The sequence below is a fragment of the Hypanus sabinus genome, chromosome 13 (genome assembly GCF_030144855.1).
Source record: "Hypanus sabinus isolate sHypSab1 chromosome 13, sHypSab1.hap1, whole genome shotgun sequence".
Lineage (NCBI taxonomy): Eukaryota > Metazoa > Chordata > Chondrichthyes > Myliobatiformes > Dasyatidae > Hypanus > Hypanus sabinus.
The window spans coordinates 53,051,363-53,065,458 of NC_082718.1; the positions used below are offsets into that span (position 1 = coordinate 53,051,363).

The 14,096-nt window shown below is 38.0% G+C and overlaps 1 protein-coding gene across 10 annotated transcripts in view; it reads left to right on the top strand.

Moving 5' to 3' along the window:
* plekha5 (pleckstrin homology domain containing, family A member 5) overlaps positions 1-14,096 on the top strand; it is a 300,640-nt gene that overhangs the window by 189,627 nt on the left and 96,917 nt on the right. For 7 of the 10 annotated variants that reach the window (XM_059987628.1, XM_059987627.1, XM_059987625.1 and 4 more), the window contains exons 6-8: positions 2,579-2,683; positions 3,920-3,992; positions 10,958-11,058. In XM_059987628.1, the coding sequence (XP_059843611.1) occupies positions 2,579-2,683; positions 3,920-3,992; positions 10,958-11,058 (279 nt within the window). Of the gene's footprint in view, positions 1-2,578; positions 2,684-3,919; positions 3,993-6,604; positions 11,059-11,114; positions 11,780-13,319; positions 13,445-14,096 lie in introns of those variants that run through there. The other 3 variants (XR_009515376.1, XM_059987632.1, XM_059987631.1) reach the window with 3 other exon arrangements.

Consider the following 14,096-nt stretch of genomic DNA (forward strand, 5'->3'; position numbering starts at 1 on the left):
CAGCAGCAGTAGTTCCCATCTCTCCCCTTATATACTTATGGAGAGTTTATGGAGACAATGTTGGTGGTACTTAAATGGTTCAACACAATTCTCTTGGCCATACTGTAATGAATTGGTGATCTGAATGTAATGAGCCAATCTTACTAGATTCCAATAAAATGGTCAGAACAGTGGCAGGATTCTGATGGCGTAAAGCAAACTCCACTCCCAAATTATTCCTGAAAATTTTGAATGGTGTCATGGGTAGACAGGACGGTAATGAGGGTCTTCAGTTCAATAGTTCCATTTAATTTCAGAATATGTATACAATATACCACCTGAAATGCTCATTCTCTGCAGACTTATCTGCAGACGGAAGAAAAACCCCGAAGAGTGAATGACAGAAAAAGGCCTACACACAAGCAGCATCAACCCTCCCCCTTCCCCACTTAATCTAGAGTAAAGCATCAGCATTTCGACCACCTGCCCTGCAAACAGCAACAAAGCCCCCAATGAGAGACCATGGTATGCAGTATGTCAAAAACTAACTGTTCACTCCAACATATTCAACATCCCACAGGGACTCTCTCTCGTTAACAAGGGAGAGGCAGATAGCACTCTTTCTAAATCGACAGGGGAAATGACAGTCACTATTTCAATGTTACTTTCAGTCTGAAATATTGCTTTTTACTTTGGTCCCCCAACTCAAGAATCAGCAGCAACCTCCCCCTCACTATTGTGTGAGAGAGAACGAAAGAGATTGATTGAGTGCAGAGCCTTCCGAAGACCGCTCTCGATGAATTCAATGCTCTGGTTTCCGCCATGCTTCAGTTCACAACACCAGCAAGGATTCTTGTCCACAGGGGCCACACAGGGCCTCAAAATCACCTGACCAGGCCAAATCTGGACTTACTAAAATGCAGTTGATCGGTGATCTCCATGAACGGGAACTCGCCATCATGCAGAACTGCAGTTTTGAGTGCAGCTGTAAATCAAAGATCCCAGTAGGACCCCCGCCACCCTAAAAAGGAAAATGGAGATACTAGAATAGGAAGAACTTAACTGTTTCACTGACAAGCTGGGAAAAGCCGCCCTCTGGTATCATCTTTAGCTCTGCCCACTTCATGCTGTTTTCATCTCTGGTGTTCTGGTCTTCACCTGTCAGGGTATTGAATATAAAAGTTGGAGCCTTATCTTGCAGTTGCAGCTGTGGAGAGGCCACACTCAAAGTATTGCCACAGTTTTGGTTACCCTATTAAATGAAGAACTTTAGTAGGCTTGAGAGTGCATAGAAGATGTACAATAATGATAACAGGACTCAAGGGCCTGAGATATATCGAGAAGTTGGACAGACTAGGATTAAATTTATAGTATAGGAGACTGAGGGGTGACCTTATAGAGGTGTATAAAATAGTGAGGGACGGTGATAAGGTGAATGTACACAGTATCTTTTTTCCCCAAGAATGGGAATGAAAAACTAGGTGGCAGACATAGGTTTAAGTGAGAGTGGCACTTTCACACAGAGGGTGTTGCATAAATGTGACGAGCTGCCTGAAGAAATAGTGTAAAGACAACATTTAAAAGACTTTTGGATGGGTTTTGCTTAGGTTAGCACTGGAGCAAAATGAGCCAAGCACAAGCAAGTGGGATGAGCATCTTGGTCTGCATGAATGAGTTAGCAAAAAGACCTCTTTCTGTGCTGCAGACCATAAAAACTGAATAACGGTTAATAGTTTTTTTTAAGTGTCTTTAACATATCACTATATTTAAGAACTAAGAAAATGTTTAAACATTAAAATTACTGATACCTTTTAAAATAGTTTATTAAAATACCTAAAAACACTTAAAAATTTAAGGCGTTAGACTGAAGGGCCAATGCTACTCTATAGAGAACCTGCAATCCTATTTGATATTCAGAGTTTTAGAATCTGTATCAAGTTCCATCTGATGCAGGATCTGAGAAACAATTGCTAGAGAAATGCTAAGGAATATAAGTAAGATGTGGCTCTGGAGTCCAACAGAGCAAACTGTCAAATTCAGCCTTCTGGTTCGAATTGTCAATGTTAACCAGTGCAATTCAGCCATCTGGTTCTATGGAGGCTTTAGCTAAGGCATGAAAACGTGACGGAAGGCTTGTATTACTTTGAAGTGTCAGCAGTTTGACGAAAGATGCTCTTTTGTGTTCTTTCTGTTAAAAATCTAGGGTGATGCTTTGTGAAATTGGTGCAAAGATGTATTTAATTATTTGGAATCAGCGGAGGTTGAAAGGTTCTTGATTTGTCAAAGGTTATGGAAAGGAGGCAAGAGAGCAGGAGTGAGAGGAATTATAAACTAGCCATGAAGCAGATTCAGTAGGCCAAATGGCCTCATTCTGCTATCCTATGTCTATAAAGCCGCCAATTCTGCAGATTGCTCAATGTACAGTAATTCCTGGTGTATTCTGACAGCTCTGCTATAATATGTATATACTACATGGCTGTTTTAAATATTTTCAACCAGCAGTCACTGCAGTGTCAGAAGTTCATTTAATTCCTATTTCTAATGTTTTTATTTATTTAGTACACAGACTTAAATGTATTCTTTACCATATTTCTTGCAGTCATCAAGACCTTCAAAGAAAATCCACAACTTTGGGAAAAGATCGAATTCCATTAAGAGAAATGCAAATGCACCAGTTATAAAACATGGCTGGCTTTACAAACAGGTATTGCTAAATATGCATTATCTGGCTGGGAATTGGGAAGGGGGTCATTTGAGGTACTGCTTGACATTTATATACACACACTCACTCTCTCACACACTCACTCTGATGGTACCCAACATTCTTCTTAAATGCTAAAGCAGCAGTCAAAGCTATTAATAATGGAAATAGTTCCCGTCATTCCATCCCTAATATATTTCTTTTTTTTTTGAGATATAAGATTTAAAGCGCATACTGCATAAAAATATTCATAGCAGCTAAACTAATCCACAAATCTGGAAAAATAAATGCTTCTGCACTGTGTCTCCAGTAGTTTTAATGTGTAGTAGCTTTCTATGCCTCTGGTTGTGTAATACTCGATCAGAGTTCCTGTCAAGACTGGGAAATGAATACACTGAAGATTCACAGCAAGTTGAGTAGCGTCTGTGGAGAGAGAAATACAAATGGATCAAAGTTATTTACTCGAGTTCTTGATTTTGTTTCTCTTTTCACAGATATTGCCTAACTTAATGAATATTTTCATCATTTTGTCTTTAAATATGTATTACCTACCAATCCTGGTATTGTATTCAACATTCTCACTAACTCTGTTTAATATAATTAAATACTATTTTCTTCCGCGAGTTAGAACTTCATTTCTTTCTCCAGGCTCCTGTTGTTAGGTGTTCTGACAACAGTGTCTTCCATTCAGTGCTTCTGTTATGTCTTCATTTTGCCTCAACTAAAGATTCCACTTTATTGTCAATGGAGGAATCTTTGATAGTGTCTGTTTCATTTTTAGCCCTTCTGCTTTCAACCATATATTCCTACTGAAGCATGATCTGCTTCCACTTGTTCTCATCTATGCTGTAGCCTTTAAGTCTCTGTCACTTTGTGGGATTCTGCCATCAAATGCAGTATTCCCTCCCTGTCAGCCTGTAAAGAAGCATATAATATTTACCATCCTTGAATTTGCATTTCTAATTAAAACCAAATATACTGGAAATACCCAAGAGGTTAGGCAACATTTGTGGAGAGAAATGTTGAAAAGGTTCTGTTGAAAGGTCATTGATTTGAAACATTAATGTAGTCTTCCTGCAGCATTGTTTAATTCAATGACATTTCAGTTCCTGTAATAACCTTGAAAAAATTATGCTCTTTTCTCCAAGCCTCTCTTTGTCTCATTTTGGTCACCTTCATTCCTTTCTTTTGTGTTCTTATCTTTGATAAAATATCTACAGAATGTCTGATTGTTTGTAGGACAGTACTGGTATGAAGCTCTGGAAAAAACGTTGGTTTGTACTTGCTGATCTCTGCCTGTTCTATTATAGAGGTAAGATATTCAATAATATGGAGAAACAAACTATTTTATTCATACAGTGATCCAGTTTGCAGAAAATGCAATTTTAAAATGTACATTAAAAATCTAGTTTTATTCAAAATGTATTAGCCTGCTCAGGGGATTTGTGCATATAAATATTTTTCAGAACTCTGTCTATATAACACCTCTTTAGCATGATGTTAAGTAACTGTCCTTCCCCTTCCCCATTACAGTCAGCAACAATTTTACTCTGGGTAGGTGTGATGGGAGGAGGTGGATATGAGTAATCATTGTTCCTTCAATTACCAATATGCTAAATCAGGGGTGGCCAACCTTTTACATTCCATGCGTCAATTTTTTCATGCACGAGTTCAAATGTGCCATACAACTCTTGTACCCCCATTCAATTCTTGTAAAAATATGTCAATATAGACCTATTAACCATTTTTACATGACAAGATAAACATTACTTACCTTAATGAGACTTTTAACAAATATATTTTGTCTTCTTTTGATTTCTTCCTTTTTCTTAATCATATATTCTTGCAGTAACTCAGACCCAAGCACTAGCTTCAGTTTTCCTTCTATTTCAATCAGGTGTTGTGTTTTATAGTGTCTATTAAGATTACGTCTTCTATTATGTGAGAAAATGTTTTCACAACAATGCACAACGGTTTTCCTGACGGACCTGCTATAAATAGGAACTCATTTTCCCACTGTTCATTGAATTCACACTTACTATCACTTTCTCCTCTTCTTTTGCTCATTTTCTTTTGCACTGTGATGGGTAACTGAATGTAAAATCAAGGCTTAATTTTTGAAAAAGTACAAAACTACAGATGTTCACAAAGGACGAACAAAGCACAACTCCATAGTGCACGAGTGTCATTTGTAAACTGACTGGCAAAAATCTGTGATGCACTGCTGGTGCAGACACCTGGCACCTCGGGATCAAACAAGTATCAAATGTGTATTGAACAGTTATGGAACGACTGCAGAACAAAAGTCCTTCTTTCCTAGTTTGACTCATTGAACATTTTTTTTTAAATTGAAAACAGATTAATGTGAAAGAAGATAACATTCGCCAAAAGATGTGCACGAAATAATAAAATCTCTAAAAATAATTGCTAAGTTTTAGATTTATTCTCTGTAAAACCCATTTCTAGCTCTAAGCTACTTGAATTCCTGTTATAGATTTTTTTCTACAAATCGGTTTTTGGTTAATACTTTTTGCATGAGTAGGCTTACATTTTTATTATTATCACTGGGGTGCAATACACCACTTCTAATCATCCAATGAGCCTCTTCTGCCGCATGTGCCATAGGTTGCCCATCCCTGTGCTAAACTATTGCTTTAAAAATGTTTGGATAAAATAGAATAAATTAATTTATTTTCTCAAAAGTCAATTCCCACGTGGAATTCATTAGAATTCTGATAAAACTGAACCAAATGTGACTTTAGCAGGGTACCTGTCTTTACAAATGCAATCATCCCATTATATTCAAGATATTTTAAAGATATGTTCTTTCTTATGAATGCCACATCTGTCCTTGAAAAATCACAAGTTACATGACGGAATTGGCTACAAAATCTCTTTTATCCATTTTATCCAGTACTGAAGATGAGCATGTAACGTGAGCTGAATAGATTTTGAATTTTTAAGCATAGCTTCTTAGTCTCTATAAACTGTGTCACATTTCTTGCTGCTCAGCTCTGTTATTCACTTAAATGGAGGTGTCTAAGCTGCTAAACTGCGGCATTGCTCCTTGTTTTCACACAATTAGCATTTGTTTCTGATGGCATTCTTTCAAAGTGTAACATCAGGGCAACTGATTAGACTGTAACAAGTTTTTACTTGTTTATCACGTCAGTGTGCTAATTTGCGACAAGCAGTTCTTCAACCTGTATTTTGTGAAAGGACTTTCAAAGGTGTTTCTCCAATATTGCTTGATCTTTAATTTTGCATTGATAATATTGTTTACAAATGTAATTTAACTCTAAATCTTATTACTGTGGACATTTGCTTCTGGATTTCTTGTTAACGACCTGTTTGTTATGTCTGCCATGAAATCCTGCATTGTCCTTCACTGTGATCTGGATTCCTGATCAGAAGCTATGGAAATTTATTCTGCTAAATATCAAGCTAGTTTGTTTGTCAAGTAATCTTGAGCATGAAAACATGTTATATTTACATAACAAATGATAAATTATGCAGATGCTGGAAATCCAAGCAACACACACACAATGCTGGAGGAACTCAGCAAGCCAGGCAGCATCTATGGAAAAAAAGTACAGTCAACATTTTGGGCCAAGACCCTTCAGCTGGACTGGAGAGAAAAAAATTCCAGTCCTGTTGAAGCGTCTCGACCTGAAACATCTGCTGTATTCTTTTCCATAGATGCTGCCTGGCCTGCTGAGTTCCTCCAGCATTTTGTGTGTGTTGCTCATGTTTACGTAAACTCTCATGTTCACTCGCTCGTGAGATCTCATATTTGTACCAAGACTGGACTTGGAAAATAGATTTTTAATCTGATTCTATTTTTGGTTTTGACTGTTCATTAGATTTTAGCCTGAGGAACTTGACCTTTTATTTTGATGTTCTTTTTCATGACCTGGGCATCAGTCACAATTCATTCTCCCTCCCTAAACTGCTCTTCAGAAGGTGATGGTGAGCTACCCTTAAGAACCAATACAATGCTATTGGGGTAGGTGTCCGACAGTAGTTTTGAATAATGAATTTAAGAACTTATTTCCAAGTGAGCATGGTATGTAACTTGGAGGGAAACCTGCAAGACGGCAGTTCCACTATGTTCCCTGGCCTTTACTTTCTTTGTGGTTGAGTCCCATCAAAGCAGCTTTGGTAAATTCAACTGACATTCATTTTGCATGTGACACATATGTGTGCTGGTGGTGAAAAGAATGCTAGTTTAGACTGATTAATAGGATACTAATCCAACAGGCAGCTTTGCCCTGGTTGGTGTTGATCCTCCTGATGGTTGTTGAAGCTCCACACATCCAAGCAGGTGGAAAGCATACTTGTGCATTACAGACATCCCACCCTGCAAAAACTCATTTCAGGGAGGTAGAACCACCAGCCCCACCCCCCGCAACCCCATATCCCCCCCCCCCCCGCGGTCAACCTCCAAGGGTGTATGTATACAGAACATTTGATTATAAAGGAACACAACAATTTATTTGATCATATATTGAAACTATTTACACACATACATGCATACACATTCCTTGTTGAGTATTTTGTTGGCAGTCTCAATGCTAATAGCTAAATGCTAATGCAACTAGCTTTGCTATTTTTCAAACTTTCCTTGTATTGTGATGTGGCTTGCTTGGCAGATTTGAGCATTTTGCCGGAAGTCTCAACCACATAGCAGTCTGTGTCAATGAATTTGTTAATTTTGCAAGAGATCAAATTCACAAGTGTTTTGTGAGACAGCTGACTTCTGAATTCTGTCTTAATGTGACGCACCATGCTGAATGCCCTTTCTACATCACAATTAGAATTTGACAGCACCAAGAGCATCTTCATCAACTAGCAGAGCTCTTTGAATCTCAACTGACACTAAACTGAACTGATGGACAGTGAAAGAGAGCGAGAGGTTAACTGTAAAGCCCGCCCACAGAGGAAACTGATAGGTCTACTTAGCACAAAGAGAGACTAATCAGGATGCTCTCTCTGTCACTCCCTCTCTCCCTCTCTCCCACTCTCTCACACTCACTCAAAAAAAAATCGATTTCTGGGATATTGTATATAATTTAGTGGCGTCAGGGAGCCACTATCAATATGCGGGAGACTCCTGAAACTTCCAGGAGAGGTGGGATGTCAGGCATTGTAGATAATGGAATCGCCTTGGGATGTCAGGGTGTGTGATACCTAACACAGATACCCAGATTTTGTCTTGCTCTTGTAGGCACGATATTCAAGTGGCTGATTCATTTGAGCTTTTGTTCATCGGTAGGAGGTTTGGTTCTTTCCTGTGGGAAAACTCATTGCATGGTGATTCTGTGCTGTGAAGTTGTCTGATGCCTGTCAGTTTATGCCTGAATGTTGTCAGGGGCTTGTTGAATTCAGGCATTGCCTGCTTCATTTGCTGAAAAATTGTGAAAACATTGAACATGGTACAGACATCAGTGAAGACCCAACTTTTAATGATGGAAGGAAGGATATTGATGAAGCAGTTGAAAATGGTTGCGCCTATGTTACTATTCTGCGGAATTCCTGCAGTGATACAGTATCCTGGGATGGAGGTGATTATCTTCCAATGACCACAGCCATCTTTTAAGTGAAGTGTAACTCCAACCAAGGAGTATTTTTACTTTGATCTCATTGATTTCAGTACCAGGAAACCCTTAATGTGGTCAAGTGCTACCTTACTCTTCAGTTCTGGAAGTCAGCTCTCTTTGTCCATGTTTAGACTAAAGTTGAAATGAGGAGTCTGGAGTTGAGTGCTCCTGGAGAAAAGGAAATTATTCCTTGTTTACTAGTTACAGTAAGTGCTGCATAAAAGCACTGCCAATAACAGCTTCCGTCATGCTGATGATGATTTGTGGTAGAACATACCTCAGCAATCTTCCACATTGCTGAATACATTCTAGTGCTGTAACTGTGTACTGGGCCAGTCAGGCTAGAGGTGCAACTAATTCTAGAATGCAGAATTATAGCTGGAATGTTGTCTCATCCTGCCTCCTTTTTTTTGTGCCAGTGCTCTCAGCTGTTTCATGAAATGAATCAAATTGTCTGGAGTGATAGTGCCGAGCTGCAATGGTCACTTATACCAGTGGTACCTGCCACAGACAGACTGGGGAAGAAAATGTCATTAGTTCTTTACTCATGTTTTCTACCACAGACCCTGTCTGGCAGCCATGTTTTCAGATGTTGGCCAGCTAGGCTAGTGATGGTATAGCTAAACTACTCTAGGTAATGGATAATTGAAAGTAAATTTTAATTGAAGGAATTAACTGGTAAGACTATTATATATATTCATTATTTGTTTCAATAATGCCACAACTAAATGCAAGTTTATTAGAGTAAACAAAGTGTGAAATTAGATTTGGGCTCAACAGTTCAAGCAGTTGATTACAAAAACATAGGAACAGGAATTCAGATTAAGCATACTTGAGCATTCTTTTTCTCAATATAATTTTTTGTTTGCATGTTATCTGCAGTTCATTCATTTGATACCTTATCCATTAAAAACATTATTTTGTTATAAATTTAACCTACAGTAAAAAACATCTAGATAGCCCAATTTTTAAAGATGATAATTCCAAATTTACAGTGTTTTTTATGTGAAACAAATGCTTCCTACCTTTTAAATAGTCTAACGCTAATTTTAAAGGTACATGCCACATTCTGATTTCCCCTTCCAGAGAAAATTGCTTCTCTATCTATTCAATCAAACCATGTTAAGCATTTCTCAGTCTGGTGATTTTAATGTGATCAGTGTCCCACTCAAAATCCATTTTTTTAATAGACCTCCAATTATTCAAAATCTTGTTCTCTATTCACAGGATTTGGGTATAATTGGCAAGCCAAGTATGTAATATGTGCCCTTGCTTACTCTTGAGATGGTAAAGTTGAGCCACTTTGAACTACTGTAATCTATCCCATAATACAGTTGAGTAGGGTGTTCCTGGAATTTGAGGAACAGTGATATACTGTATATTTAAGTCAGTTGGATAACTTGCTCCACAGTCCTTGGTGAAATAGGGTTGGATAGTGCCCTCAAGGAAATCTTATTGTCCTATATATTTTGTTGATGAAGCAGGCTGAAGCCTCCATGTATCAAGGTTAGAAGAATAGCAGCATTACTCTGGATGGTGTTGAACAACTTCGGTACTGTTAACATTACATTTACACCAGAAGTTTTTCACAAAGCAGAACAGACTTGTTGGGCCAAGTAGCCCAGTTCTGCTTCTATGTCTTATGGTCAAATGCTCCTCTTTTGTGTTGTTTCTTTCTGAAGGTGACCTAGCATTTCTCCTTGTGATATTTCATTCACTTAGCCCACCTGCATCTCCTTGCAATTTGACTGTATCTCCATCACTTTGGTGATCATTGTGAGAAGACATTGAGACAGTAATTTCCCAGAATGGATTTGTTCTACTTAATGTGATCAGGGTCAGGCTTGCACATGTCTTGTTGTGTGCAATCCAGTGCTTTGCTTAATATTATGCATTGACCTAGTTTTACAATCATGTTCAGATTCTGTACCAGCTGACTGCTTTGTTCTTTCAGGAGAGAAGTTAGAACATCAACAACACTGTGGTGCTGGAATTATGTTTTGGCTGGACCAGGTTATAAACTGAGAATTTCCTTCCCTCACAGATAACTCTACTGAACTAGATGGAATTGATTCATGAAATTTAAATTAATTGAACCTACCTCCTTAAGTTTACTTGTAGTTGTGTCTCTGGATTAGAATAGAAGATGATGGAAATGTCTTCAGCATTTTTTGATTATATTTCATATTTACAGCATCAGTGCTTCATTCTTGAATTCTGTCTCTGGGTCGTTAAGAAAAGTATCTACAGGTTAAATCCAGGAATTCAGTCACTTAGCCATTGTCCCACATAAGGTCTTTCACATCTGTCAAGTCTTCTGACTGGTATACATTTTGGCTAATTTATTAATCAAATCATTGTGCTCAAGTATTTCCCCCAATCTTCCCAGCTGACTCTGTAATCTCCTGCAACCTTCCCACATCCTGAAGTCTTCTCTGAATTCACTTTGCGTTTTGCCCATTATTGGCAAAAATCCTTTGGTCACCTAGAATTCTTTCCCTAAATTTCTCCTCTTTCCTACCCCACACCATTTCCCCATCTCTCTATAGCTTAAATGTCCTACTTGAGATTAATTTTCACGGAGTTTCTAACTATGCCTATAAGAATGACTTTTGGATGCTGTTGTTATTTTTACATGCATGCCGAAGAGAGTTATTTTTTTCTTCATTCCTGGCAGATGAAAAGGAAGAAGGCATTTTAGGAAGCATTCTTCTTCCTAGTTTTAAGATAACTCCAGTTATGCCTGAAGATCATATTAACCGAAAATATGCATTTAAGGTCAGTGTTTTCATTCCATTCATGGTCTTTAACGCGAAAATTGTATTCTGAAAAGCTTAAAGTCGGCTAAGTAATGAACAATTATTTCACGAACGTATATCCATCTCTTAATTTGCAGCTGAGAAGAGCATAGTAAAATCTGTGTTTTTTTTTAAATATCCAAGAGTGAGATTTTGGGAGATTTATAATCCAACTTGAAGTTCTGAGATATTTGAAAGTGAAACAATGATGTAATATTCTAAGCTGTTCTGTTGTTAATATATTGTACTAATTAACATGCTTGGAGTAATTAGAAATCCAAATTTGACATTCTATTTTTTGTCTGTATAAAATTCTCACATCTCTGACAGCTCAGCAACTCAGGTCATTGAACTGCTGAGTCATAAGTTAACTAAGGTGCATCATCTGATCTGAATAGACAGAAGATACACTGACATTTTGTCTCTCTTTGAATTTCATTATGGTTTTTGACCTTGTCTGTTTTTTTAAAAATTGCAGTTTTGGCAGCAATATATAATGGCCTGTGAATTCTGTCATTTTTTTTACTTTTAAATATGTTCAGTCTGTTCTGATTTCCAAGAGCATTGCAGACAATAGTAACAGCAGTAAAGTGAATATTAATCAATGTATCTTTGTTTACTTCCAACTTGCAACTGGATTTTGAGCAACTGCTGGACTCTAGATGTTTCATAATCAATGGAAATTCGCCTTAAACAACCAAGTAAGTATGCTTCGCATCTAGTATAAATTCCTACCCGGTTTAAGTGCCTGGTTCAAATTAACAAAGTGATTGGCTCATTAAAAGAAAATTATTGTATAATAATATGCTTTCTTGAAGTCAGTAACCTCTGATGCAGTTAGTGTGCCATCTTGGCTCCTAATTCAAAAGTCTACAGCAAAACATTCTGTTTTACACTGCCCAGTGTATCCTGTGATCATAAGCATATATTTTTTTTTTGGTTGTTTGCTTTGATCAGGACCAACTTCCTACTATTGCACTTTTTACTCAGGTGATTCATACTTTTAATCATGCAGAGCTCATCTTTCTGATAGCTGGAAGAATATCATGTAATTAGAATATTCCTTATTATCATTAAAATTACAGGTCACATTTGCCTGGTGACTTGTAGAATACTGAATGGAAAACATAAAGTATGATCCTCAAATTAATTTAACTAGAGTTAAGCAAATCTTTAAAAATTAAAATATTTCTTGTAAGTTTGGACCATTGGCTTTTATTTAGCGTCCTGATCTGTTTGTATGTGAGGAAGGCAATGTTCTTGTCATTGACTACAGAGCTCAGACGTTGCCCTAGTCTCAATCAAAATTGAACTGAAGGCATAGAGAAAAACCCTTGAATATATATGCCAAAGGTTATCAACCAATCACATTTGAAGAGATATTGAAAAATTTTAAGAACAGAATTATTTGACCGACCCATGTTGTCCTGGTGCATCTGCTTGCAGGTACTGGGGCAAAGTTGAGTCTCTGTCCTACAGCAGGAAAAAAGTCCCCTTGAGTCCATGCTGACCAACATTTAAACTAATCCTAATTTTATTCTCCCCATGTTCCCCTTAACTTTGCCAAGATTCAACCATTCTCCTACATACTTTCACTGGGCAATTAACCTATCAAGCTACACATCTTTGAGATGTAGAGGAAAACAGGTGTGCCCATGATCTGTATTAAAGGAGCTAAAGTTAGATGCATGTGCACTGCACCAATGGATGCTCTCCTTTAAAGATTTGATTCATGGAGACTAAGTGAGTCATATGCCCCTTACGTTCTAATAAACTTCTATAAATTCACCTTATAGAAGGTATTTTTCCTCTGCTCCAGAGAAAATGCTGTAATGTTTCATGTCAGAAATTAATTACAAGTGTGCATAGGGAAGGATCACAGAAGCAGTTATGATAGGAGAATGAGCACCAGTTGGAAGAAAGTCTGCTAGCTGGTCTCACTGACTCGGTGAATGAGCATGTGAGTCTGCTCAGCACTCCAGTCCAGACAAAGGACCAGACAGGCAAACTAGGATATAAAGCATCAGCTAACTGAACTTGCAATATCTTGTATCAGTAGTATTGTCAACCTACCTAACATGCCACGAATAAAGAAGTCACCAAAATTAAATTATTTGGGAAAAATTCTGAGAAACAAAAGAGACATTGGGAGACATTTGCAAAAAAACAAAACAGAAGGTTAGCCACCCAAGTAGAAATCACACGTGAGTCCTAATGTTAAAATATGTGATACTTGTTAAGGGAGAGAGAAATACGAACAAAAGACTAAGAGAGGAACTCGGGGAAAACATGACTGTGTTGGCCCACGTCCTGACCACAGGCCCAGTGACTCCTCTCCCTTCTCTGCCTGGACATCTGGAAGTCAGGCAAGTGGCTGGAGGGAATATTTGGAGATCTATCAGGGATTTGTTTGGAGTGAGAAAGTTGAGTTGCAAAGTCTCCAAAGTGGACCTTGACTAATCAGTGTGTGTCAAATGGAAGTCAGCAGGTAGGGAATGGGGCAATTTCAGAAGAAATAAAGCTAAGTATGGGACTTGGCTTAGTGGCATCTCCAGTTTAGCATTGTGGTGTCTAGGGTCATTCAGTAAGGACATTTTATTTTATTTATTTAGCTTTACAACATGGATTAGGGCCTTCTGGTTCTTCAAGCCATGCCGCCCCAGCAAACTTACAACTACAGTTAATCCTAACCTAATTATGGGACAATGTACAATGATCAATTTGGACTGTGGGAGGAAACAGTATTGGGAAAACCCACACATTCCGAGAAGAGGATGTACAGATTCTCTGACAGAATCACGCTGGAATTGAACTCCAAACTCTGGAACGCCCCGAGTTGTAATGGCATTGCACTAACTGCTACACTAACATGGTGCCTATTTTAATCTGAGTTCCTCTGTAATTATCCAAAAGGATTTGAAACATGTGCATGCGGGTATCACAACCAGTTCTTCATTGAATTTTTGCATTGGTGTGTTTCATCTGAGAAGTGCTTTGCAGTTGGACAGAAAAATCAGC